We start from the raw sequence: 24,165 nt of genomic DNA on the forward strand, positions 1-24,165 counted from the left end.
TCTTTTAACTGTGCCGTGCACCCAGTAGCTCTGAATTCAACATGCAGCACAGGAGCCACGATCTTTTTCATTCAAAAGTGGCTGCTCCATGATAATAGGATTATATTGGTGGTTTGCGTTTGATAGGCAACAATCCAGACAGAAGAATCCTCCCCTGTCCCTGTTGAAGCTGGGTCACTAGTGGGGCCAGAAATAAAAAAGTTTATGGGACAAGTACATAATCAAGAACTTCAATTTGGATCCTATTAGTTAAATCCTTGAGTGTTGGCTTCTGGTCCTTGCACCAAAGGCTCTTCTTTGCAAGCGACAGCTGGGAAGTGTTTACTTCAGGAGCAATGGACCTGACTATTGCTAACCTGCCTGCAGAAACCCCAAAACTAAAGATCGTACTTAAAGAATTTTATTTAGGTCACTTCTGTCTATTACGTTCCTGGAGAATTACCAAGATAAAAGTGAAGTGAGCTACTTAAAGATGTAACACATTTCAGTACATTCTGCATCCCGGAAAAAAATCTAAACAAGTCATTTAACAAATTTAGTATAACAATGGTAGGATACCACATTAACGATGTTAGAGATACTGCTCTTTATAAAAAAGAAAAATCTCATTTTCCATCTTAACATATTACTTGCAATGCTCTTGAGTTTTTCTCATAGCTTGTACTCACTGAGAATCTATTTAAATTAGTTACAGCTTCAAAGCCAACAGAAAATTTGAAAGACCCTTCTTTGTTAAAATCACAAAGTACAGGCTGCTGACTATTTTTTGATCTGTGGTAAAAAGGAAGATGAAGAGCCTCAATTGACTATATTTTAGTTTATTTCAGGACTGGCATACTGATTTATGACTTTTCTGGTTTTTTTCCTGCCATTGCCAGAATGTATTTATCAGGCTGCTGAAAAATACTGAAATTGTATAGCAATTTTTCTCCTGGAGTTTGTTTAAAATGCTTAACTTGATATATGACTGAAAGTGTGACTTGCTCCATGCTCTGCTATTTGTAATGCTGCAATTAAACCAATCAGTTATTGTACGTTTTTTCATTTTTAGTGGAAAAATTTATTGAAACTTCCTGTATGTGCTCACCTTTCCCACAAGGCTTAATTGGACCTATAAAGAAAAAAAAAAAGGTTGCATCCACTTATCAAAACTGTTAACTTAAATATTCATGTAAGATGCCAAATTGATTCAAACCTTACGTCCTAGTTGAGATGTATAACAATGAAAAGTGACAAAAGCTTGCCTTCAAGATAATTTATTGTAAACACATTTCTTAAGTCTGCATGTTTATTATATAAATATGCCCTAAACCAGACTGTCCATTAAAACTAGGCTTTCACCTCCCATTCCTACAATCCAGATTTATCAGAAATTCACCCTCTATGAAACTCTTTATGATCCCAACAGGCCTGATTCCTCTCACTTGTTTTATTTCTAAACTATAAATATTGTTTTTTCTCTCCTCAGTGTGGAAATTCAGCTATATCCATTTTACATGCTTACTGGAGTAGAAAACTGCCTAATCAGATAGGAAAGCAGTTGGCGGTGTATAAATCAGGCTTTGCCAAGGATTTCAAAGTGTGAAACTGGCAGACGAGCACAAAACCTAGGAGTTCTGCCTTTCCCCAGCTTCCCTGTAGAGATTTTACATGGCAAATCTGATCACCAGAGCCATCTGTATAAATACATGGGTGTGTTGTCCTGAATTAACACAGCTGCTCTACTGGGGAATGTAATTAAGGTCATATTTTTAAAATTCCCCACCAGAATGTCTGAAATACAGATTTATATACCAGGAATAAGAATCTTATCTTGATTTTGATGAGGAAATGACTTGTAATATGTGTTTTACTACCAACTAGTCTAACAGAGAGCCCAAAGTTAAGTTCAGAGTGCTCCTTAGTGATGCTCCAGGGATGAATTTACCCTCTCCTGTCCTGCAGATCAGTAACACTATGATATTGAAAGTAATGCTGTGCTACAAACAGCTTTCCTTATGCTCAAAGGAAAAAAAATAACCCAGAACCTTTTATATGCGAATGGTTTTACTGTAAGGTTGCCTGCTTTACTCAGTTGACATTCCTTCCTAGCGTTCACGTTGAAACAGGGCTAAGTAAAGATTCATGTGGTAGTGGTGACAGGAGGAGTTGTTACACAAGATGTAAAGTTTCCCTTGGATTTTATGTTACGATTTTTTCTCATTACTTAAACAAGAACTATACTGAAGGGGTGCAGGTACCGGGCAATAAAGATTTCCCTTGGTGACGACAAACTCTGAGACCACAAATGGAGGTGCTTACATGCCACAAGTGATACTGCATAATGTTCTTTTCCTTTAGGCGAGGGATTTCTGTCACAAAGGAAACATCTTTATATAAGAACTACTATTGTAGGAAAAAAAAACATTTAGTCCTCATTATACTTGAAGATTTCAATTCCAGGATATTTTATTCAGTAATGTATGGAAAGTATTTCTAAGCGTGCCTTATTTATTACACTGCTTTTGGAGTTGCTTCAATTATTGTCAGTTATTCTGCTTTATCATTTAGTCATACCCAAGTACAACAGAGGAAATATGCTGGTTTTTAAAGAAAAGAAGGAAACAAGAATACATGTTTTGTGGACAAAACTTTCATACCTGATATGTATAAGATGCCTACATATCTGATTTCCAGGTAGTTTATTGAGTCCATTTGTGAGGATTTTGACAAATGAAATTTTTTTTTTTGTGGCAATGGGTTGTTAAAAAATAAAGGAAACAGGAAAAGAGTTTTGTTGGAATGCTGCAGTTCATCTGTGGGTCACTGGCATGGGAGTTTAGGTGCACGTGATGTGTTAATTGAGAAAGGAAAAATCCGAGACAGGAGTTGATTTAGAACAGTAGATGCCTGTATCAGGGAAACAAACAAAAATGTAAACCCCCAGTCATATTGGTCAAAATACAGATAAGGTTATTGTTGGACAACAGTTGGGGTATTTCAGCTTTTAGGGGATTGGTAGCTATTTTTCTGTACTCCTCAAATCACTGCAAGGTGATGATATATAGAGTAAGAATATTTTATATTCACAAGCAGACTTTTTTCTTTTGAGTAATGTGAAATAAGGTTTGAAGTATTGATGGTAGGGTTATTGAACAGTGACATTTCAACTATTGTTTTTTTACTTTTTAGAATACTTTACAGTAAAAAAGTGAGATACAAAAATTAAAGTAGCAGTCTTTTAATGAAAATCCCAATTGCAAGTATCAAAAACTAAGCTGATCTTCTTATCACATTTATTTGGTTTTCTTTAAAAAGTTTAATTTTTTTTTTCCTGATATGTGAACATCATCTTACTCTAATAAGCCAATTTGAATACAATGATATTGTAAGCTGAAAATGTTTCTCTGTCTTGAATGTCTGAAACTTAGTGTATGTGCTTTGGCGACTGGTTGCAACTGCAGTGAAAGCCAGATTACTGCTACAAAGAATGCTTATGAGCTCCTTTGAAATTGCCATTCTCCAAGGAAAATGTCTGGACATAATAAAATGAGGATAGACTGACAAGTGAAAGGTAGATGGGTAGGTGGAACAGCTGCCACTGCCTTCTTTCTCTCTGGGTATTCTTTTGAACAAGGGCTGTTGTTACACCACATTAAATTTTCTTATGAGTCAGTTCTTACAAACTTCATTTCTTTCAATATGGCTGCAGTAAGTTCATGTCAGCCTGACATGACTATGTCAGAATCTTGTCTGGCAAATATTGTCTTACTATCCTATCCAATTTTCTTTGGTGAAAAATCTGCTTGTAGGAGTTTTTTCCCAGGTAAGATGGCAGAATATAGAAAAATTCAACAAATTTAAACATTCTTTGCCCTGTCGTGCTGCAAGAGCCTTCAAAATTCAGCTTTTCAGTGGTGATATCTTTCTGTTTCTTGAAAAGATATATGATTATATTTATAGCTTTATAGCTATGTTTATATGCTTATAAAATATTTATAAAAATTTTGGCACCAAAACCTTTCCTCTGACAACAGTTTTTTATAGTTTTTTTTTTAGGAATGTGCTAAATAGCTACAAGTAAACTTACTGATAGCAGAGGAAGTTTCTAGGAATAGCACCCTGTACAATTTTGACTGTCTGGTGGAAAAATATTTGTGATTTGTTTTAGACAAAGCATTGATTTATGGATTGCTAATGTCAACATACATTTGCTAGATTTTTACTTCATCAGGTACAGAGTTCTGTACCCCCTCTGAGCTTTAAAGTCATGTGGTTATAATTGTTGTCTCAGATGATCTTTTTGTCAGAGTGGGGCTAATATGTTTTTGCAATGGAGGTGACCTTGACTGAATAATGAATCAAAGTAGGCTCAGGTATCAATCACTAATTATGCCATAGAGAAGATATTTCAGTAGATATTTAGATGTCATCACTCAAAGAAAGACTGTTTTAAAGGATGAGAGAGGTTTCATTATCCAAAGAAAATACTTTCTCTACTATGATTTAGAAAAAATTATTTAAAGTTTTACATAAATCCCTGAGGTCCTTAGGGAGTCCCAAGTTCTGCTTTAGCATAAGGATGTACTATGTAGACTTTCAAAAGGATGAATTTTAGTTTTAAAATTTTAATTCAACCACCTGGATATTGAGGACTGAAGGCATTCATTCTGAGGACATTTTGTTACAATCCACCTGTAGGCTAAAACTGAAGACTGCTATGCCTTACTGATTCCCTGCTCTCCTAGTGCACATTTGGTTTATTTTCACAAAAATTGTTAAAATACTGAGATAAAAATATATTAAAACCAACTGGATCAAAGTTAGTTCTGGTCTATTAGATAAATCAGTGCTCACTCAGGTGCTGGGCTGCAGTTCAATCCAAGACATTTGGCTCAGATTAAATTAATTTAATAGTCACATCTCACATATCTTAAAACAGTGGGATGTTCTGCTTGAGAAAGGCAGAAAATGGAACTAGCATGAATGATGGATCATTTCTTACCTTTAGGTGGTCTTTTCAGACTTGAATTTATTTTGAGGGAGAGCTGATCCTGCTTATGTTGTCCTTGGCTTCTGAGTTAAATGAAACAAAACAAACTTGTCTCAGGATTCTGTTTTTCCAGTCAAGTGTGAGCAGGATTTTGAGAAAGATGCTCCAAATATTACGGTTCTCCGTACCTGAAGAATTTTTGTATTTCTGTACTCCTTTAATTACAGAAATTCTCTACTTAACCAATTAAGTAGATGTTCCTTTGCTGTTATTTAAGAGAAAAATGAAAAAAAATTTTTTTTTCCTTTATTATATTTAACTCATTCATAACAATTTAAATACATCTGAAGAATGTCCTAAGTCTGCTTTTTGAAACTAAATCTTCTTGCACTTGCAAAACTGTAAATTAAAGAGACATGGAACTGCCATATTTCAGGACTTTGTTCTGTATATCTTAAAGGAATGAAAATCCTTTTTAGATGATTGGACCTGCTCTCATGAGTAATGACTGTTTGCCCCTCTAAATGTTTTTTTTTTGCCAGTATTATCTTATCTCTATTATTATATTACAGATCACTCCTTTTGGCAGTATGAGTATTAAATTTACTAATTAAATTCCTTAAAAGGAAAAAATTAGATTCTTGGGCTTGTTTCTTAATGTCTGAGCATTTTTATTTAGCTGCTTTTATGCCCTTTGCCCCCTTTTAATTTCAAGACAATATGGCCATAATCAGACATGGTGAATAGATACCATTTCAGTATATATAGTGAATAGATGTCCTTATTGGTCATCCAGTGATTACATCAATTTGTGACAGATAGAGTTGTGTTTGGGATTAAAGAATGGTTGCTGTGTTTAGGTGTCCACACACTTCTGTTGAGCTAACCAAAGCACCAAATTTGAAGTCAGTGCTGGCTTTCCTCTAGTTCCATAGTAGCTAATTTAGCATAAACCCTGCTGATATAAACTTATTTCATCAGCATTTTCTGACAAAGCTTGAAACACTAGAGTGAGTTTTTGGCAGTGGATACTTTCTATCATTTTTGGTTTGGTACTAAAATGATCAAGGCCACCTTTCTGTACTGTTGACTCATTGCCTTAGATTGTAGCTCCACAATGAATTTATGCTGGTCATGTCTCTGACTCATGCATTTGTGACCATATGTTGGACCAAAATCAGGAACTGATCCAGTTAAACTAACTTAGAAAAACAAAACTAAAGTCATTTTGATTTGCATCACTTCCTCAATCAGGTTTGTTGTGTTAATACATTCATGCCAGAGTAAAGGAGGGTTATTGATAGAAGAAACAAGCAGTCAAAGGTACTAAAGGGGGAAGGAGTACTTGTTTCTACATCAGTGCCAGCTATTTGCTGACATAAAGTGTTTACATAACTGGGATTATAGAGTTACACTGAATCCCAAGCAGTGTCACTGGATATGGGTAAGAAAAATGAGTGAAACAATTTGTATGGAATCACAGAATTATCGAGATTGTAAGAGACCTTCAAGATCATCTAGTCCAACCATCAACCCAGCATCACCAGAATCACTCCTAAATCATATCCCCAAGCGTTACATCCAGATGCCTCTGGAACTTTTCCAGAGATGGTGACTCCACCACCTCCCTGGGCAACTTATTCCGATGCCTAAACACTCTTCCAGTGATATTTTTTTTCTAATATCCAGTGTGAACCTCTGCTGGCACAACTGAAAGCCGTTTCCTCTTGTCTTTTCATTTGGGACATGGCAGAAGAAACCGACCTGCACCTCACTACAACCTCCTTTCAGATAGCTAGAGAGCAGTGAAGTCCTTCTGAGCCTTATTTTCTCCAGGCTAAACAACCCCAGTTCCCTCAGTCACTCCTCACAGGAGAGGTTTTCTAGACCCTTCACCAGCTCCATTGCCCTTCTCTGGACACGCTCGAGCATCTCAGTGTCTCCTTTCCTGAAGTGAGAGGCCCAAAACTGAACACGGTACTCAAGGTGCAGCCTCATCAGTGCTGAATACAATGGGACAATCACTTCCCTGTGATTCCATGTTAGTATCAGCTCATGATTGCCAGTTCTTTCAAAGATTCTCAGGGAATAATGATAAAAACAATAAGAAAAAAATTCACTGCTAGATCAAAAGAAATTAGTTTGTGGATCAAAAAGAAATTCAAATTTTAACTTGTATTCTACTATTTTTAAATGAAAATTTTTGTAAGTGTAATGCAGTGAAATGGTTCAGAAAAAAACTTCTGCCTTTTTATGAAGTTCTTCAGAAGATAAATATCCTCTTTTGCCTTTCCTCCTTTCATTCTTCTGCTTCTTCTTGATCTTACACAGTATTTTCAAGTTCATTGAAGCATTACATTTTTTAAGGTTATCACCAAACTTGGGCCTCTGGAATGGATTCTTAATACTCCCAGTCATCACAGAGTTCATCATGGTAAGATAAAAGTGGAACCCCTTATTCCTTGGTGTGTTTTTTTTTTCTCAAGGTCACTATTTGTATAGTAATAGTAATGTAATAAAATTATATTGTAAAATCAGTTTACAGAAAGATTTTGATTTTGACCACTACTTCAGAAATGGTTCCTCTTCCGTAGAAAATTTCACAGTATTTTAAAAAACATTTTCAGATCTTCTGTTTAATTTAAACATTTTTATGTTTAAGATTAATTATTGAGCAGAAATTAAGTCTGGATAACATGAAATAATTTGAAGACTTTGAGCAAAAAAATTCAATGTTTTTAAGTATGAAGTGATAGAAAAGCATCTCATCCTTCCCTGACTACTGAATCATCAACAAACACACTTTTGCATTCAAATTCAAGCACTGTATATGTGAAAAACATGGCTAGGTTTTAGAAGAACTTTTAAATATTTTAGTGGAATTTGATTTCACCTGTCTGAATTATTGGTATCTCAATTCACAGAAGTGCATGATGATTGATTTTTCACCAGTATTCAGAGGCCTTTGAGAGTGTACTGCGTATGTAAATTGTATTAATAACTCCACTGCATACTGAAAAATATCATGAACATATCTGAGAAACAGAAGTGAATTTCACAGATGTCCTTAGCTCATTCAGTGTGCAGAAATAGTAAGTTTAAAAAAAATATATAGGGGAATGGAAGAACAATTTGAAACAGACTCAAATGTACAGAGGATGTTACTAATGTTTATTATATCCTCACAATCACTGTATCCACAGTGGTGGTGCTGTAAGTGTCTAGTCCTTTAAATTTGCACAACTACTGGTAATCCTCAGGGAGACACTCTGCTGTTATTTGCTCATCTGTAAACTAAACTAATGCTCTCATCCTGATTGGAGTTAAGCTGAATTGTTCCAGAGCTGATCAGGGGCTGTACAGTTGCTCCAGATTACCTGCATGAACTTAAGGATATGTAACCAATATTTCTTTGCTCATAGCTTTGAGAGGACTGCTTATATACAAATATATTCCCTAGAAAACATAGAAGGAGCAGTTTTCCTCACACTGAAATTAATAGGGCAGAATCAGATGTATGATATAGAGGATAGAAACACCTGATAGCTATTAATGAGATGATTACGCATATATGCATTTAGCATATATTTTCTTAGGTATAAACTGGTGGAATAATTTTTGTTTGCTTTTTAATTTGTTTTTTATAAATATATTTTGATCTGGTTTTACTCTCCAAATGAATCCTTTTATTTCATAGAAGTTTTGGGTGTGACAGATTGGATTTGTATGTTTGAATCTGAATAGAAGGAGAGCAATAAGGCTGTTAAGGAAAAAGAAATTTCGTAGAAGTATGAGGTATGGTGGGTTAGCTATCTTTTAAAGTTATTTTTAGGCTATAAAGCGATGAAAATGATGACTTTCCTTCATAATTCAGTTGCTAGTATTCTTCTTTATCCCATTACTTGTCTCATAATTTATTTTTATTATAGGTAGAAATCCCTACTGCATTGACAAAAATTATGGTGGCACACTCATTATCTGGGACAGGATATTTGGTAAGTTACAGAAGGTGTTCTCTGTCATGTTTGGTCAGTGTGGCAAAAATATGTATACGTTTGAATTTGATTGTTTGTCATTCTTTTGTTTTCTTCTTCCATCAGGAACATTTGAGGCCGAAGATGAAAAAGTTGTGTATGGCTTAACACATCCAGTAAATTCGTTTGATCCCATCATGCTCCAGGTGCTATAGTTTGTGTCACTGACTGTGATATCTTCAACATTCAGTCATATTCAAAAGAAACCCCTCTATTAGGCACAGTTGAGGCCATCCTTGCATTCCTGACCAGTCAATTACTTTATCTACAATTTCTTCAGTATTTCATTCTGAGACAGCCATTTCCACTTGCTGCACTGAGTATATGCAGAGTTTGTAGTAATCATGAAAATACAAAACAGTAAAATGAAAAACTGATTAGAACAGTGATGTATAAGGTGTTGGACTGAGTGAGATCTGTTTTGCAATATGCAGTGCAATACGCAGTGAAGCACAGACAAAAGTATATATTTTAAAAAAAAGAAAAGTAATTAGTGTGGTGCTTCTTAGATTTATTGGTCCAGGTTTAACTTAAGCTAGATAAAAATTCTCTGCACAAACATGAGAAGTGGTGGAGTCCGTATTTGCTTTTCATGACTGTTCATCCAAGGAGGGATCTCAAAGAATGAGAAATTCTGCTGTCAGGGCTGTCAGGGCTGTCAGGGCTGGAAAGTGAGAGGATGTGCAATTATATCCATTTCATTCAGATACAAAGTAATTTAGTTATTGAGAGTATGTTGTGTCAAGATCCCAGTAACCAAATCATATAGCATAAATATAGCTATACAATATACCACTAAATACTCTGGAGTGATTACAGGAGACACAGATGGAAGAACAGATTTTCCTCTGAGCAGAAGTCATTGTAATCCTCACCAAATTAACCAAGGGCTTCATATGACTTTTGCCTATTTCAGCCAGGTTTTCTGAACTGTCTTCATCTATTTCTAATTTATTCTCTTTACAGAGTTTGAAAAATAATTTATTTGAAAGTTAAAAATGAATAAAATATAATGTTTTATTAATCTTTTATTTTGCTAACAGTGAAAAATTACTTACTCTTTTTTTCCCAGTTACGTCCCTTGGCTCATATTTGGAACACGTTTTGGGCCACACCTGGATTCTGCAATAAGCTTTCTGTCATATTCAAAGGGCCAGGCTGGGGACCAGGCAAACCTAGACTTGGCCTTCCTGAGGAAATCCCGGTGGTAAATAGAACATGCACAGGCTTTCAGTTGTGTGTAATTTACTTGGACCTCTTAATGCTACTGGATCAACGTTAAAAACTCTACACATGCTATTTTAAATTAGCAAATTAGCAGTCATAAAGCATAGGGGAAGATGAAATGGGAAAAGAAACTGAAGGAAATGAATGTTTTAGCTGTGGGGTTTTTTTCCTTTTTATTTGAAGGAAAAAACATATTTTTAATTTATTTTTTCATTATTCATTTCCTGAAGAGATTTCAAAAATTTTCTATGGAATATAATAATTTCTCTTTTTTTTCTGATGTGGACATGCACAAACACACAGAGTTAAACTCTGTCTCAGACTAGGTAGTACATAAGTTTGACAGCAGATTATCTTTCTTCAATTATCTGTCTCCCTTTTTGTAAGTGTAAAGAATATTAAGGAGCAACGGGCCATAGCAGGTCACTCTTGAAGGCAAGTGTCTGTTTTGCTTTATACAGATCACTGGAAAAGAAGTTCCCTTCAATCCACCTGTACCAGCTTATTGTAATTGCTATGCACTTGTACATTTTGCTATAATAGTGGACTTGTACACCGAACTTCTTGCTTCTGTAAGTGTAAGTAATTCCTTCCTTTATGAAATAATACCTCCTGCTAAGAGCAATGACACACGACATGTTTAAATATTAAAGCATTGAGCAGAGGCTCTATAGCTGACTCATATCTTACTTGAACTATTAATAACTAGATTCTGTAAAAAGAATCAACATAAATGGCTAAATATATAATTCCATGCTATTAAATATATAATGTTTGATATTGTTTAGTAAACAGTTTTTAATAACCGTATCAGTTATTTACATAATATAAATAATTTGCCTAGAAGATGTATGTGTCTGCTTCAGTTTTTAGAACCTCATGAGGCTTGAAACTCTGTAGGTTTTAAGATGTCAAGGTTGGTCATACCATTGGATGCCCAGGCTTTAGAAGGAAGATTGCAATGGTCTTTCAGTGCTTGCAGTTGGGAACGTTGGTGTCAGCATGAGTTTAGAATTGGAGGAGAACAAAGTCAGGGCAAATCCTTCTTCCAGTCTCCAATATACAACAGCATTGATAGAAATACAGCAAGGAGAAGCATGTATTTATGACCATGGGTTTGGGCTGATGGGATCTCTGTGGTAACTGGTTCCTCTGTGGATACCTGGCAGCCTCTGAAGGTGAACTACAAGGCCATGTCCACCTACAAGAAGGGAGACATTAACTGTTTCTAAGGTTTCACATCCTTCCAAGCTCCTTTTTTTTCTTCTTCCTTTATAACTTTCCCTCATGTACTAAAGCTAAAATTTTCTTGTTATGAAGCAGAATGTGAAACACCTCTCAAGACATACCAGAACACCGCAAAAGTCTATTATTTTGATAAAATGCCCTTTGCTCTTCTTCATAAACCCTTTCTAAGACCTCCCTAAACAGCAGTGTTCTTGTTGAGTTTGTGTCACCCATGTTGCCGTAGCAGGCTGTAAGCATGCCAGGGGCCCCTTAGCAGGCTGTAAGCATGCCAGGGGCCCCTTGGGTTCTTCAGCCTCTGCCCTCCTGTGGGCCTGCCTTGTCCTGGCATGCTCACCTGGCAATTTCCAACCCTTGGCCAACAGCGGTCACAGTCCCCTGCCCACCTCATTGGACACTGCAGTACGTAGCATTCCTGGTATGATACAAAAGGCATACTCTTCTGATTAGTATGGAGTTATTCTACATGCCCTGTTTGCCTCTGCAGTTGCAGGGAATTAGGAGATTACTAGGTCATCTGAGGCTTAGTCTGTTCTAGGGACAGGAAATTAAGCCTAGGCTAAGAATAAATGCCTCCAAAATATACAAGTAAAACAGTATATTATATATACATGATTGCCAATGTTCTTATATTGAGAAAAACCTCTGCAGGGTTGTCCAGATCCACTTCTAGATTCCTACATACATTGCATAGGAATCAAACTCTGTGTTTGAGTTTTTTTCATTTGTTTCGTTCTGCTGTTGGGTTTTGGTTTGGTTTTTACTTTGTTGTTGCTTTTAGCAGCAAGAATTAAGGAGTCTGATTTTTTCCTGTTTTATTGTTTTTTCTTTTGGCCTTTTTCTGGTCCTGGAAGGAAAAATGGATGGTCCAAATTATTTTATCTGCTGGTAACTGCAGCTGTTTAAGAATAAATAATAAAGAAAGTTGAAAAAGGCACTCGAACTCCAGATAATCATTAAATTCTTTCAGTCATGGAGGAAACATCCTGAAGATCCACTATTTATGAACTTACTGTAGAAAAGCAACTATAAAATTCTCTGCACAAAACTGCAGGGTAATAAGGTAGGATAAGAAGGGAGTACAGGGCCTGGAAGCACCTCGTCTCAGGACATAAACCTTCAGTGTGGGTGTAGAAAGTGCTGGTCCCAAGGCAGAGTTCCAGCATCACTCTGCAGCACAGTGGGGAAGCTGTCATGAGAAGGAAGCTTGTGTATGAATAACTTTACTTGGCAAAAATCTTCCTTCAATATCAGTTTTCCACTACACTGAATTATGAAATGTCTATGGATACAACTGGAACGTTCTGTCTGGCTATGAATTATGTCATAACTGTGGCATAGCTCCATAAATGGAGAAAACTAACTGTTTTCCTCATCTTTAGGTATAAGTTCCATTTCATAACAGCCGTAAGACACAGCACACAGCTATTACATTTCTCAAGTGATTACAGTTGCTCAGTGTTTGGTCTCGCGCCCTGTAGAAGTGTTAAATTTCTCTATTCGTAAAGAGCAACCATATACCTTCTGTCTGAATGACCTACATTTAACTTATGAAAAGAGCAAAACAGGAAAGAAAAAATAGATATTTTCCACAGGAGAGAGCATACAGTGTTTGTTTTCTGTATAGTGGTCTGCACTACATCTAGTGAATAAAAATTGCTTTCTGAGCTCTGCACATCTAGATCTGATCCAAAGCTCATTGAAGAAATGGGATTTGGATCAGTCCCAGAGAGAGTGCTAGGAGTGTAAAACTGCAGCACATTCAAAGCAAAACTCTCATAGCTCCAGAACTGCAGGTATCGTATAAATTGAAGTGAAGTGCACCTTAAACACATTTTGCAGTGTCTTTTTTTATTGTTGATAGATACTATAACTTTTACTGTGCATATAATTACATGAATAAGTGAGCAGTTTCAATTAGATGAAAATTAGTAAGGGGTAAGATAGATCTCTTGAAAGTTAAGAACACATTTAATGTATCCATTAAGTAGGGCATCGCCAAGTAGTGTGTATGCAATATTGCTAAGAATTTACAATTTTTTCTAGGAATTCTAAGTTAAAATAAATTAATACAGCCAAAGACACCTAACAGCAGAAAATTCATAGCATTGTATTAGCGTTCCTAACTTGAATGTTGAAAGTGTCTGATGTATGAGAGCAAGGGCATCTGTTAACTTAGGAAACATGCTGGCATCATTCCTAGCAGTTCTTTTGAACCACTGGACAAATCAGAATGAGAAAATGCATCCATGTTATTCTTCAAAAGGAATAGAAAACCTGTTTCTTTGCAATATAAAAGTCAATTTGGAATATTTCAATGCTCATCTAAATACAGGTTTGGAAGAACATTTCCTTTGTTTAAATTAATTATTTTTTCATTACTAAAAAAACCATGAAATAATAATGCTACGGCATTCTGTTAATTACAAAGCCATGTAAACCTCTTACTAAATTCAATAATCCCCTTCCCCCTCCTTTTTTAAGGCTCAAAGATATTTTTAAAGCTTTGAATGAAATGAAAATCCAACAGAAATATTTTTTTCTGTTTGATTGCAGCCAATAACCACATTGCAAAGTTGTGGCTGACTTGTAATTGGGGAACCTGCTGTGGTCCCACATGCTTCTCTGTTTATACAAATACTCCAGTATATAAATATTCATTTATTTTATATATACATTCATGCATATGTTTAAGTGGAACAAGGATGCTAACACTAATGAAGGTGTAAAAGGCACATTCTTTTCACACTGCTGCTTGCAGTGCATAGATTTAATATATGATGTTAGTTTAGTGATAAAACCCACTGACTATTTTGTTGATTTTGGTAGAGTAATGCCTAGAAAATGGATGCCTCAGCTGCCAGCATCCACTTCATAGGGTGATACATGTTTGAAAGCAAATAAAAGAATCAAGGCAGCATATACCACTGGAACTGTAAGAGAAAGTTAGGGAAGCAAACTAACAGTGGTAAAATTTATGCTATATGGCTGCTTTTCTAAAACCTATTATTCCCAGTTGCATCTTGGTGTATTTTGCTGAAAATTTCTCAGTAATCCTTGACTAGGAGTACAAATGAGGGAACAGGGTTTTTTTGTTGTATGTGAATGTGGTGCGTGTACCTACGGTGAAGGGTAACTTACACCTTCTGCCTTCATGGTTCCCAGTAAGGCTTTTTGTCTCACCCTTCACTACTCCAAAAGCTGATGTTTTGGGAAGTGGAAAGCTGCCACTCTATGCTCAGGCATTACAGTGCCATGATTTTGTGTGAATCTGATGATAGTGCCAATTTAAAATTAATCAGGATCTGCAGGTTGTGCTTTAGAATCCTCCAGTCCTTCACATTCTAAGCCACAGCAGGTATTGACCATAAGGAGTTTTACAAATAGCTGGTGTTCAAAATAGTATGGTTCAAGTAGGAGTATGTATGAAGAGAAATGGAAATTGGCCTGAAAAAACAAATCTGTAAAATGTGATCACACCTGGCTTAGGTAGTTACTATGCCAAAGAACCTCATGTAGCATTTTAACCACTTAAAGGCTTGTTTACATTTGAGTTTGATTTTTTAAAAAATCATAAGGGTGCTTCAGTTCTTCTGGTTTACAAACAAACATTAAAATGTATTTCTATTCCCATTTTTTTGCTGGAACTCCATGTTTATAACTGATCTGAAATGTATTAATTTCCTTTCAAGTTCTTCATCTGTGCTTTATTCTTCTGTGTTAGATAAATGTAGGGAATAATTTTAATTTTTTTTCCTGTTCTTCTGGAAATGTAAAATAAAATATATCTTTGTGCCAAGAAAAAAGTCCTTGATAGAAGTTATAGGTAAAACTACCACTAAAATTTGACCCCAAATTGTCTGCTTTTTGGGAAGTGTTTCCATCATTTGCTCAAATCCAACTCTTAATGCAATACCAAATTTCGGCTTTAGGCTTGCAGTCTAGATAATGGCAAGAAATGGAATTCCCAAAGTGCTTGGGCTATTCCCACATTCCCAACATGCTGTCTCCATGAATTTCAGCAAAAGATTGGGTTAATAACAGATTTTCAGGCACTTCAGTGAAGGTACTTAAAGGCAGGTAGAATGAATCAGCATCTCAGTTTTCTGCAGCTGGAGTTGCAAGGAAATCCCAATGCCTGGGACTAGTTGGCCAGCTTGGGAACACTGGAAAGGCAGAAAAGTTTGAAATCATGCAGCTCTTTAAAACTGGAAGCTGGGGGCACCCTTGCTCATTCATAGCATGTTCTGTTGGATCCTTCCTGAAGACAAGTATTAGCACCTGTATGAAAACCATCGCAGTTTCATTCATTTTCCACCAAGTGTGATTTTAACCATATATTGTAATGTAGCAATTCTCTGACTTGATGGAAATCTGGATTTGATGTTCAGTTCTCTTTCCTGCCTAAGAAGATACAAAATCTTGCTCTCCTTTTCTCAGAATAGTGCTCTACCACTCTGGGAGCATTTTTAAGGCAGTCTGCAGAACCTGGTGCATCACACTGGAAACAAAGAAAAATCAGACCCACCTGGCAAGAATGAGTAGGTTAAAAAAACGTTTAATTTTTCAACTTAAAAGTGAGGACAGTCTTTAGGGAGAAAAGTCTTGAATTTCAGTCCTCATTCCCTGGAAAACTCCTTTATTTGACAAGTAACAATCATTGAAAAGCCTATCAAAGCATTTCTAAGAAATTTATGGGTGAGTTCCATTATGCCTGTGCCAAATCATATTTTTCTTTGCTTACTTCTTGAATTTTTGTATGACTCAGTTTGTACAGGAAGCTGAAGAGGGAGTTGAACTCAGTATGGCTAGATGAGCAGTTAAAGAACTCCTCATTTAATTAAATTCAAATAGAGTCCATGCCTGATTTTTATAAAAAAGCTCTGTCCAAACATTATGTCACTTCAAAACAAACTCTTGCTATTGCTAACAATGGAAAGTTTATCATAAGGAGAAATGGAACAGATTGGTAATGTAGAAATGCAGTAGTAAGTTTGATTCTCACCTGGTACAAATCTGTGCAACAGATTGGCTTGACAGGTGTCATTTGTAAGAATTGTGTTCTGGCTTGTAAACTGGTGAGGCTGCTGTTTAGCTTGCTCATTTCTGGGATTGAGTTTTCTTTGTTCAATAACTGTTGAGGATATCTAAGTAGGTGTTTGTGATGCTTCAGGAAAACAACAGAAACCCGCCCAGACTGAGTGTGTGGTTTGATGTGTTTTGCAAACATGGGCACTCTAAGTTCACACAGCTGTAAAACTTGAGAATATCCTCCTGTGGCCTCCCATGCTCACAGATACTTACCTTAGATCTCTTTGAGGGGTTGGGGCCACGACCGAAGGAAGTTGGGCATGTCACTGAATGGGATTTATTGAAATCAGGGCAGACATTCATGGAGGTTTTTTTTTTCCAATGGCTGCAATTGAAGTGCAGGATGCTGTTCATAAACTGTTTTGCTGTTGAAGCAAGAAAGGATTTCTATAACTCAGTCAGATCCACTACTTTTGTTTTGTTTTTGTTTTAATGAAAAAAACGAAAGCTTTTCAAAACTAATATTTGAAACAAAATCAGGGAGGGAAAAAGAATACTGATTAAATATTTGATTTTCAAAGGCAGCTTTGTAGAATACAAAATAAATATTTAATAAATTTTAAAAATTCAAACTGTACAATCAAAATAATTTCTGTTTTCCTGGATTTTTTTAAATGTAATTTTGATGTAAATTTTAAGGACGGAAGTCCTCATGCTGCTATTCTTTCAAGTACTCATGCACATGTTTATTTTTAAAAGTGTTTTAGGTCTGATTGAAATTAATGTTAGGCGCTAAAAAGTTTTGCTAATTTAGGAACCAAGCATTGAGTTATCATGCAGGGAAAACACTCATTTTGTTTCTTCTTAAATATGATCATGTCATGTGAGTTGTTATTCTCACCAGTACATTGGCTTTTGTGCCTATTGGGATTCAAAGATGACTATTGTAAAGACCTGGTAACATATGATGAAATTAAAAGAGCAGGGCTGCTGTGATTTTTATCTAGAAATACATTTCTTCCCTCTTGAGTAGAGTCAAAAGGAAATCAATAACTTTGGGAAAAAAACCACATAGGACAGAAGGGAATAACATTAATGTTGTTTTGGAAATACAGCATCCAGGAAACGACTATGAAGGTGGTTACTCCAAGTATGTGTGCTATCCAGAGCAGATATTTTTTTGTAAAACTTAAAGTAGCAAATTACTTTAAAAGGGGACACTAGCATTACTGACTGAGGAAGTTGAAGCTACTGTTCCATAAAAACTCCATTTTCTCCAGAAAATTACTCTAAATGAATTCTTTGTCTGCCTTTTAACAGATGCTATCACAGGGAACAGTTCTCCTGAGAATTGGCTTTATCATTCTGTCCCTGTCATCTTTTGGACTACTTATGGAGAACAAGTAAGATACAAAATATGTGGGGGTTTTTCTTCTTTCGTTATGGATTATTTATAATTATATGTAAATCCCAGAAATTATATCGATAAATAAATATAGATACCCAGACCCACCTGTGGCTGTCTGTTGACTGGAAAATAACACATGACTACCTGGCACCTAAATCCAGGAGTGTTCCCATAGCAAGTAGTGACTACATCTATATTGTTCCTTGCAGAAAAGTTCTGGGATGGGTTTGTCATGTCTCCCTTTGTGCTTGCATTTATTGGGTTCTCTCCTCTGGGTTTGGGACACTGGCAGGTGAGTGGGACCTGCCAGCTGTCCCGAGGCTGTTCAAGGTCAGACTGCAACCATATTGTGCCAGCCCTGTGTAGCACACCATAGGTGCCAGATACAGTGATGATATATGAAGAGCACACAGTGTAGCTCAGAGTAGGCTCAAAATCATGTGAAAGATGGTGTAGGCTTAAGACTAAACTTAATCAGTATGGCTTCAAATGAAATTGAGTCTTGAATACACCAGGCCAGTGAGATACATTATGAAGTAGTCCATACGAGCACTGTGGCCCTGAAGAAGAGTAAGTTGCATCCAGAGTTTCTTACGAAGAAGTTATTTGCCCTGCCAGAGAAGAAATGTGGAAGTTTCCTTTGAGACTGAGGTGCCAGTACTGCTTTGCACCTGCTGTTCATTATGTTTTCAGAAAGGAATACCTTTCACTTTTATAGACTGAACTATTTAATTCAGGATAGGTAAAAATCTGTCAACATGCCAGATGTGAATAACTCTAGGGAGTTAATAAAGAGGAATTAGTAAAAATTTACAGAAGTAGACTGTTGAAATGATTCTGAACTACTTTTCAGAATTTTGTTGTGGTAATTTTTGAGATCAAAAGACAGTAACTATATATACAGCCCCATTTGTGTGAGTTCAAATATATTTTGCAAGTATGTGTATTCTCACCAGCAGCAAATTCAGTGTTACAAGTCTATGTAAGGTGTATACCATAAAAACCTAACTATAAGGTTAAGAAAGATGACTTGATGTAAGTGCAGGACATCACAGACTAATTCTATTTTCTCCTTTTCACTGAACTTGGAAAAGAAGAAAAGATTGGATGTTAATCTGAATTTATTCCCTTTTCTAGGTCCAAAGCAGGAATTTTGGAAATCATCCGCTGTTTAGTCTTCATAGGTGTTTACAAACTTGGCTACTTCAGGAGTCAGTTTTCAGTCTTGGGCTATGCATATGAGGTAAGACATTTATTTTAAAATATCTATGCTGATTACTCTAGATTTTTTATCTTTTTACAAAAAAGCAGAAACACTAAACATTTACATTTTGCTTTCTTATTTTTCATTATGCTATTTGAATAGAGTATTTTTTTTCTTATCTCTTTGTTTTTCATGTTTTATGATTATTTTGTAAGAAAACTATTCAGGTTTGCTATGGAGATGCCTGTTTTCCTTGAAAAATAGGTTATGAAGGAGAGCATTTACCACTCCCTGCAAAAATAATTTACTTGTGGCCACATGCTTTGAAGTGAATAATAGTAATGCATTGCTGAATTTGAATTGTTTAATTCCCCTTTTATGGGAGAAATCAGAAAATGCTTGGAGGCTGGAAGACTTAAATATAAAATATTTGCTCTGTACTAATCCTGTGCCTCAGAAACAGACTTTTCATCATTGACAAGGAGTGGATGCAGGACTCAATAGACCTATGGTCTGATTACGTATGGCTATTTTCGTGTTCTTAGCACTTTTATCCTGTTCATGCCTTTTGCTTTTTATTATTTTCCTTTTCTTTTCCATACAGTTGGTAGTTCATGTCTTTTTTAATATTACCACAGTAAAATAACAATAGTCACTGATATTATTCCTATCTAAATAACAGTACCAGGCTACCTACTGTTGGTTACCAGAAAAGACTGGTTATTCATAACCAGCAAGGGTATGAATGGGTGGCTGGATTAAGAGAACCTCATCAGAAAGTTACTCTTTGGCTTAAAATCAGAAAAAAACTCAAATAAAACAGTAGGAACTGAGACTCAAACAAGTTCAAAATGGTTCCTTTGACTTCAAACATATGCAAAATTTATAGCATCTTTCCCAGTTGGTGGTTTCTAGTAGTGGCCTTGCTTCTTCTGCTTTTCTAAGGGAAAAGGAATTAGAAAAATGAGAAAAATCTACTGCTACTGTGGGTCTGGGAGGTTTTTCTGTTCTTTTTTTCTGCCTGTGTTGGAAATCAATAACTAGTAGACAATATTTAAAGCTAGATAAATGCCACTAATTGAGAGTTGTTTAATTCTGTGCTTCCCCCTGCCCCACATTGTTACATTGTCAAAGCTTTGGTGTATAAATCTAACTGTTCTTGAATTCATTTAATAAGAGTCCACAAGAACTCATCAGGTATTTTAAGGGGTTTGCTTAAATATAATTTGGAAAATGTTTGTATAATTTTCTGAGTAGCCTAATATAGTAGAAAGACTTGAAGTGACAAATTCTAAAATTTTGGAACTAATTATCTTGCCCTTGAGACATAGCTTTCAGACTTGAATTATTTGGGTATGCTAACTAAATTCTGGGAGAATTTTGTCATAATATACACCCTTAATATCTGCCTTGCAGAGTTCTGTGTGCATATGTAAAAGTGTCTCTTACTAAGAAATGAGTAAAGTAAAATTATTTGATTATTATTCCTATTTTTATAGGGAATTCTATAGCTTCCTATTCTTTCATGAAGAGGATAACAAAATGAAGTGGTTCTTGCTCTGTTCCTTACATATTTCTGTCATTAAAAAAATTACTTTATTGCCATCTTGAGTTCTTCTCTACTGAATTTTCCTGTTCTTTCTTCCTTTTGTTTTTTTTCTCCTTCATATTACAGTTCTTTTTTGTTCTTTTTTTAGTACTTTGTTTGAAACTATGTAGTCCATTTTAAACAAGAGACAGGAGTACCTTGCTCACAATTTTTCTTTGAAAATACTGAAAAAATAGGTGTCATTCAAATAATTTGCTCTTGGGCAGGCCAGAATAGATAATTCTTCCTAGTGATGCCAGTATTTCCACACTAGACATTTTATCACAAGTCCACAATTTGGTGATATTAATAGCTTTTTTAATCATAGAATCATAGAATGGTAGAATATTTTGGGTTGGAAGTAAAAATATCCTCTTGTCCAATCCCCTGCAATGAGCAGGGACATCTTCAACTGCATCAGGTTGCTCTGAGCCCCGATCAACCAGATCTTGAAAATTTCCAGGGATGAGGCATCTAACACCTCTCTGAACAATTTGTTCCAGCGCTTCACCACCTTTATAATAAAAAATGTTTTCCTTTTTGTTTGAATACTTGTGATGAACTTCAAAGTGTTCCCCATTTTAAAATAAATGATCCACTTATAAAATAAATGATCCACTTTTGCTCCCAATGCATTATACAATTTCTGGAGTCATGGTAGGCATGTTCTTATGGGTCTAATGGAATTTATGTTAAAAAAAAAATCTCAGAGGTTGCTGGAGATTTGTTAATTCATGTTGAAAAGTCTTCAAACATCAATGTTTTATCTCAATATTGACCTGGTAATTTTGTTTTCCTCATCTAAGTATCCCCTCTTCAGCATATAACTAGATTGAGCTGACTTTAATCTTTTAATCTAATTTTTCTAGTAATCATAACCTGTAATATACTCAAAAATGTTCTGTTTACATCTTCATCCTTATGTGTTACCAAATTAACAATTCTTTAGTAATCTGGTGTTCAAGAATGAGAGCACATCATGTAAAAGAGTTTATGTTGACTTTTCCTATAAATTATGCCTTCAAGGGCATAATTACCTAGGGATGAAGAAGTATTTGTAGAATTTAACAAACAATTCTGTCCCAGAATTTTTAAGTTAATGGTGCACATTGCAGCAGATAAGTGCAAGACTGATTTTACCAACAGCATGTTCAATCATTAGTGGAAAAGTGTGCAACTATTTTTGATATGTGTGGGTTTTTTCTGCTACTATGTTTCATATGTTCGTATTTCTCAAGACTACTTTAGAACCAGTAAATAAGATTTCTAATCTTTGCCATGCTATTTGCAGAGCATTTTAACTAGCAAAAATACGTGCTTTAAACTGTAAGTGATTGTGTTTGGCTCATAAGAAGGCTTAACAGTTATCAGAATTACTGCGAGGAATGCCTTCTGGGGGGAATCTAGATGGGAAATACAAAAGAAATGAGAGAAAACTAGGGGGTCAGTGAGGGAAGGGAGAAGAGCAGAGGAAACAAGAAGCAAGCCTTTCCCACTTTGCCATTAGATTAGCTCAGGTGGGCATGAAAAAAGCAGCTGAAGATGTCAATTTGAGCAGAAGGAACAGTCCTGCTCTCTGGCTCTGTCCTCTTACCCTCCTTGCTGCCCTGCTAACTGGCTTAGCTGGTTGGGCTGACTTAGCCAGACAAAGATTTTTCTTCAGGTAAGTGGTGCAACTTGCTGTGGAGCAAGAAAGTTTCTTAATGCTAAGGCTCAAGGAAGGAGGAAGTAAAATGATGCTATAGGTGTGTAAGAAAGAAAGCAAGACTTCTGCTTTTGCTAAAGCTGCAATCTTAATATGTTGTTTTCTGTGTCTGCAGTCAAATAAAGACGGCGTTGGCTCCATCGATGCTTTGAAGTTGTGTGTTACCAGATTTGGTTCCTTATGAAAATTATGTTATTTTTCTGATCATTTAAATATATTGTCCTTCCTGCTGTTGTATTTGAATTCATTCTATGATATACTCATGGGGATCTCTCGCAGTGTCCTTTTCTTCTCCAAATAAGAAAATAATTTGAAGCTATCATCATTACAAAAGTAATGTAGGAGGTGGAACCGTGTACATTCCTCAGCATGCATTTTCTGTTCCTTTTCCTGTGTGTATTTCATATGGATGATTAGCTGAATGTAGAGGGGGGAGGGAGTGTGGATTTTTTTGTTGTTGTTTCTTTGTTTGAGGTTTTATGTTTTGTTTGTTTATTTAAGAAAAAAAGTGCTGATATATGAGGAAATTTTTAGATCTTAAGAAAATTATTTCTTGGGTGGAGGTCATTGAAAACCTTGATGACAGGGAATATATTTGACTGGCTTGAAGAGCTGGTGTGTTTTGAGAATGTGTGCTGCCACATCCTATACTAGTTAGCTTTCTTTAGGCTGATTACTTCATGCCTGTGTAATGTGATGATTGTGTGTATTACTAAAGCCAAATCATTTTCTGTCAGACTGGGCCTGGAGCCCCCTAACCACCTGGAGGTAGCAGAAAACATTGCTTGTGTGTTCAGTTATGTGACGGTTCAGCAGGCATGATATGTAAAAATAAATCTGTGATGATGGTCCACCTCTTTAAAGTGTTTCCATCCAACTGCTCTGGTTTGGCATCAGCCAGCATATTCCATGAGCTGAATTTGGTCAAGCACTGGCTGTTATTTGACAGTAGTACTAATGAGGAGCAAGTAGAAATGAGAGCCATTGACATGTTGTTGGAACTCTTGTTTTAAATATTTTCACCAACTCTCATAGTAGCTGCAACTCAGACTCTTAAACTAACGGGCTAGGAGTGAGGAAGAGGGAGGAGGAAATAGATGTCTGTCTTGATGTGTGTATCTTTTACCCTTGTTGCAGCTAAGGTATTGTATCTGAGAGTAAATCTTTTCGCCCTGACTTCAGCATTGCAACTTAATGATCTGCCTGGCTATGAGCGTGTTGGCTGGCATGTATTAATTTACAGGTAGGAAGGACAAAAATCTAGGGCAGCTTTCATGGTGGAAAAGAGAGAAAAAGGGAGGTTTTATACATGTGTGATGTTTTAAATTAATAACTTGTTTTCTTTTCTGTTTTATGTGGGCATGTGGTACATTAGAAATATAACCAGCTTTGGAAGATACACAGAATCTTGTGCTGCAGGGTATAATTCAGCCCTTAAGGTAGAAATGAGCTTTATTGTGGTCAAATTGCTTATTTACTCCTCCAGAGTATCTGAACTTGGTATATGCAACTGTTCCAAAAATTTTGGAGACAGTATTCTGTACCAAATGGACTGCTTCTCTCATCTCTGATGCAATTCTGGTATTTCTTAGGGCATGGGATCTAATTGGTCTGGATAAAATATAAAATATCTCTTTATTAAAGAACTGATTTACACAGTATCCTGTGTTCCACAGAAGTCCCTCTTAATGTGATATATTATCACACTACTTATTTCTCCTTTCATCGTACAAAGAGTTGCTGTTACCTCG

The 24,165-nt window shown here is 35.9% G+C and overlaps 1 protein-coding gene across 4 annotated transcripts in view; it reads left to right on the forward strand.

The window, feature by feature from the left end:
- Nucleotides 1-24,165, forward strand: part of AGMO (alkylglycerol monooxygenase) — a 224,095-nt gene that overhangs the window by 94,131 nt on the left and 105,799 nt on the right. For all 4 annotated transcript variants that reach the window (XM_042044458.1, XM_042044461.1, XM_042044460.1 and 1 more), the window contains exons 6-12: nt 7,340-7,406; nt 8,902-8,967; nt 9,073-9,152; nt 10,079-10,213; nt 10,695-10,811; nt 17,830-17,912; nt 19,055-19,160. In XM_042044458.1, coding sequence (XP_041900392.1) covers nt 7,340-7,406; nt 8,902-8,967; nt 9,073-9,152; nt 10,079-10,213; nt 10,695-10,811; nt 17,830-17,912; nt 19,055-19,160 — 654 coding nt within the window. The remainder of the gene's footprint in view (nt 1-7,339; nt 7,407-8,901; nt 8,968-9,072; nt 9,153-10,078; nt 10,214-10,694; nt 10,812-17,829; nt 17,913-19,054; nt 19,161-24,165) is intronic.

Source organism: Corvus kubaryi, unplaced genomic scaffold, assembly GCF_017639235.1.
Source record: "Corvus kubaryi isolate FWS band 111438036 unplaced genomic scaffold, C.kubaryi_AGA036_p1.0 37398, whole genome shotgun sequence".
NCBI lineage: Eukaryota > Metazoa > Chordata > Aves > Passeriformes > Corvidae > Corvus > Corvus kubaryi.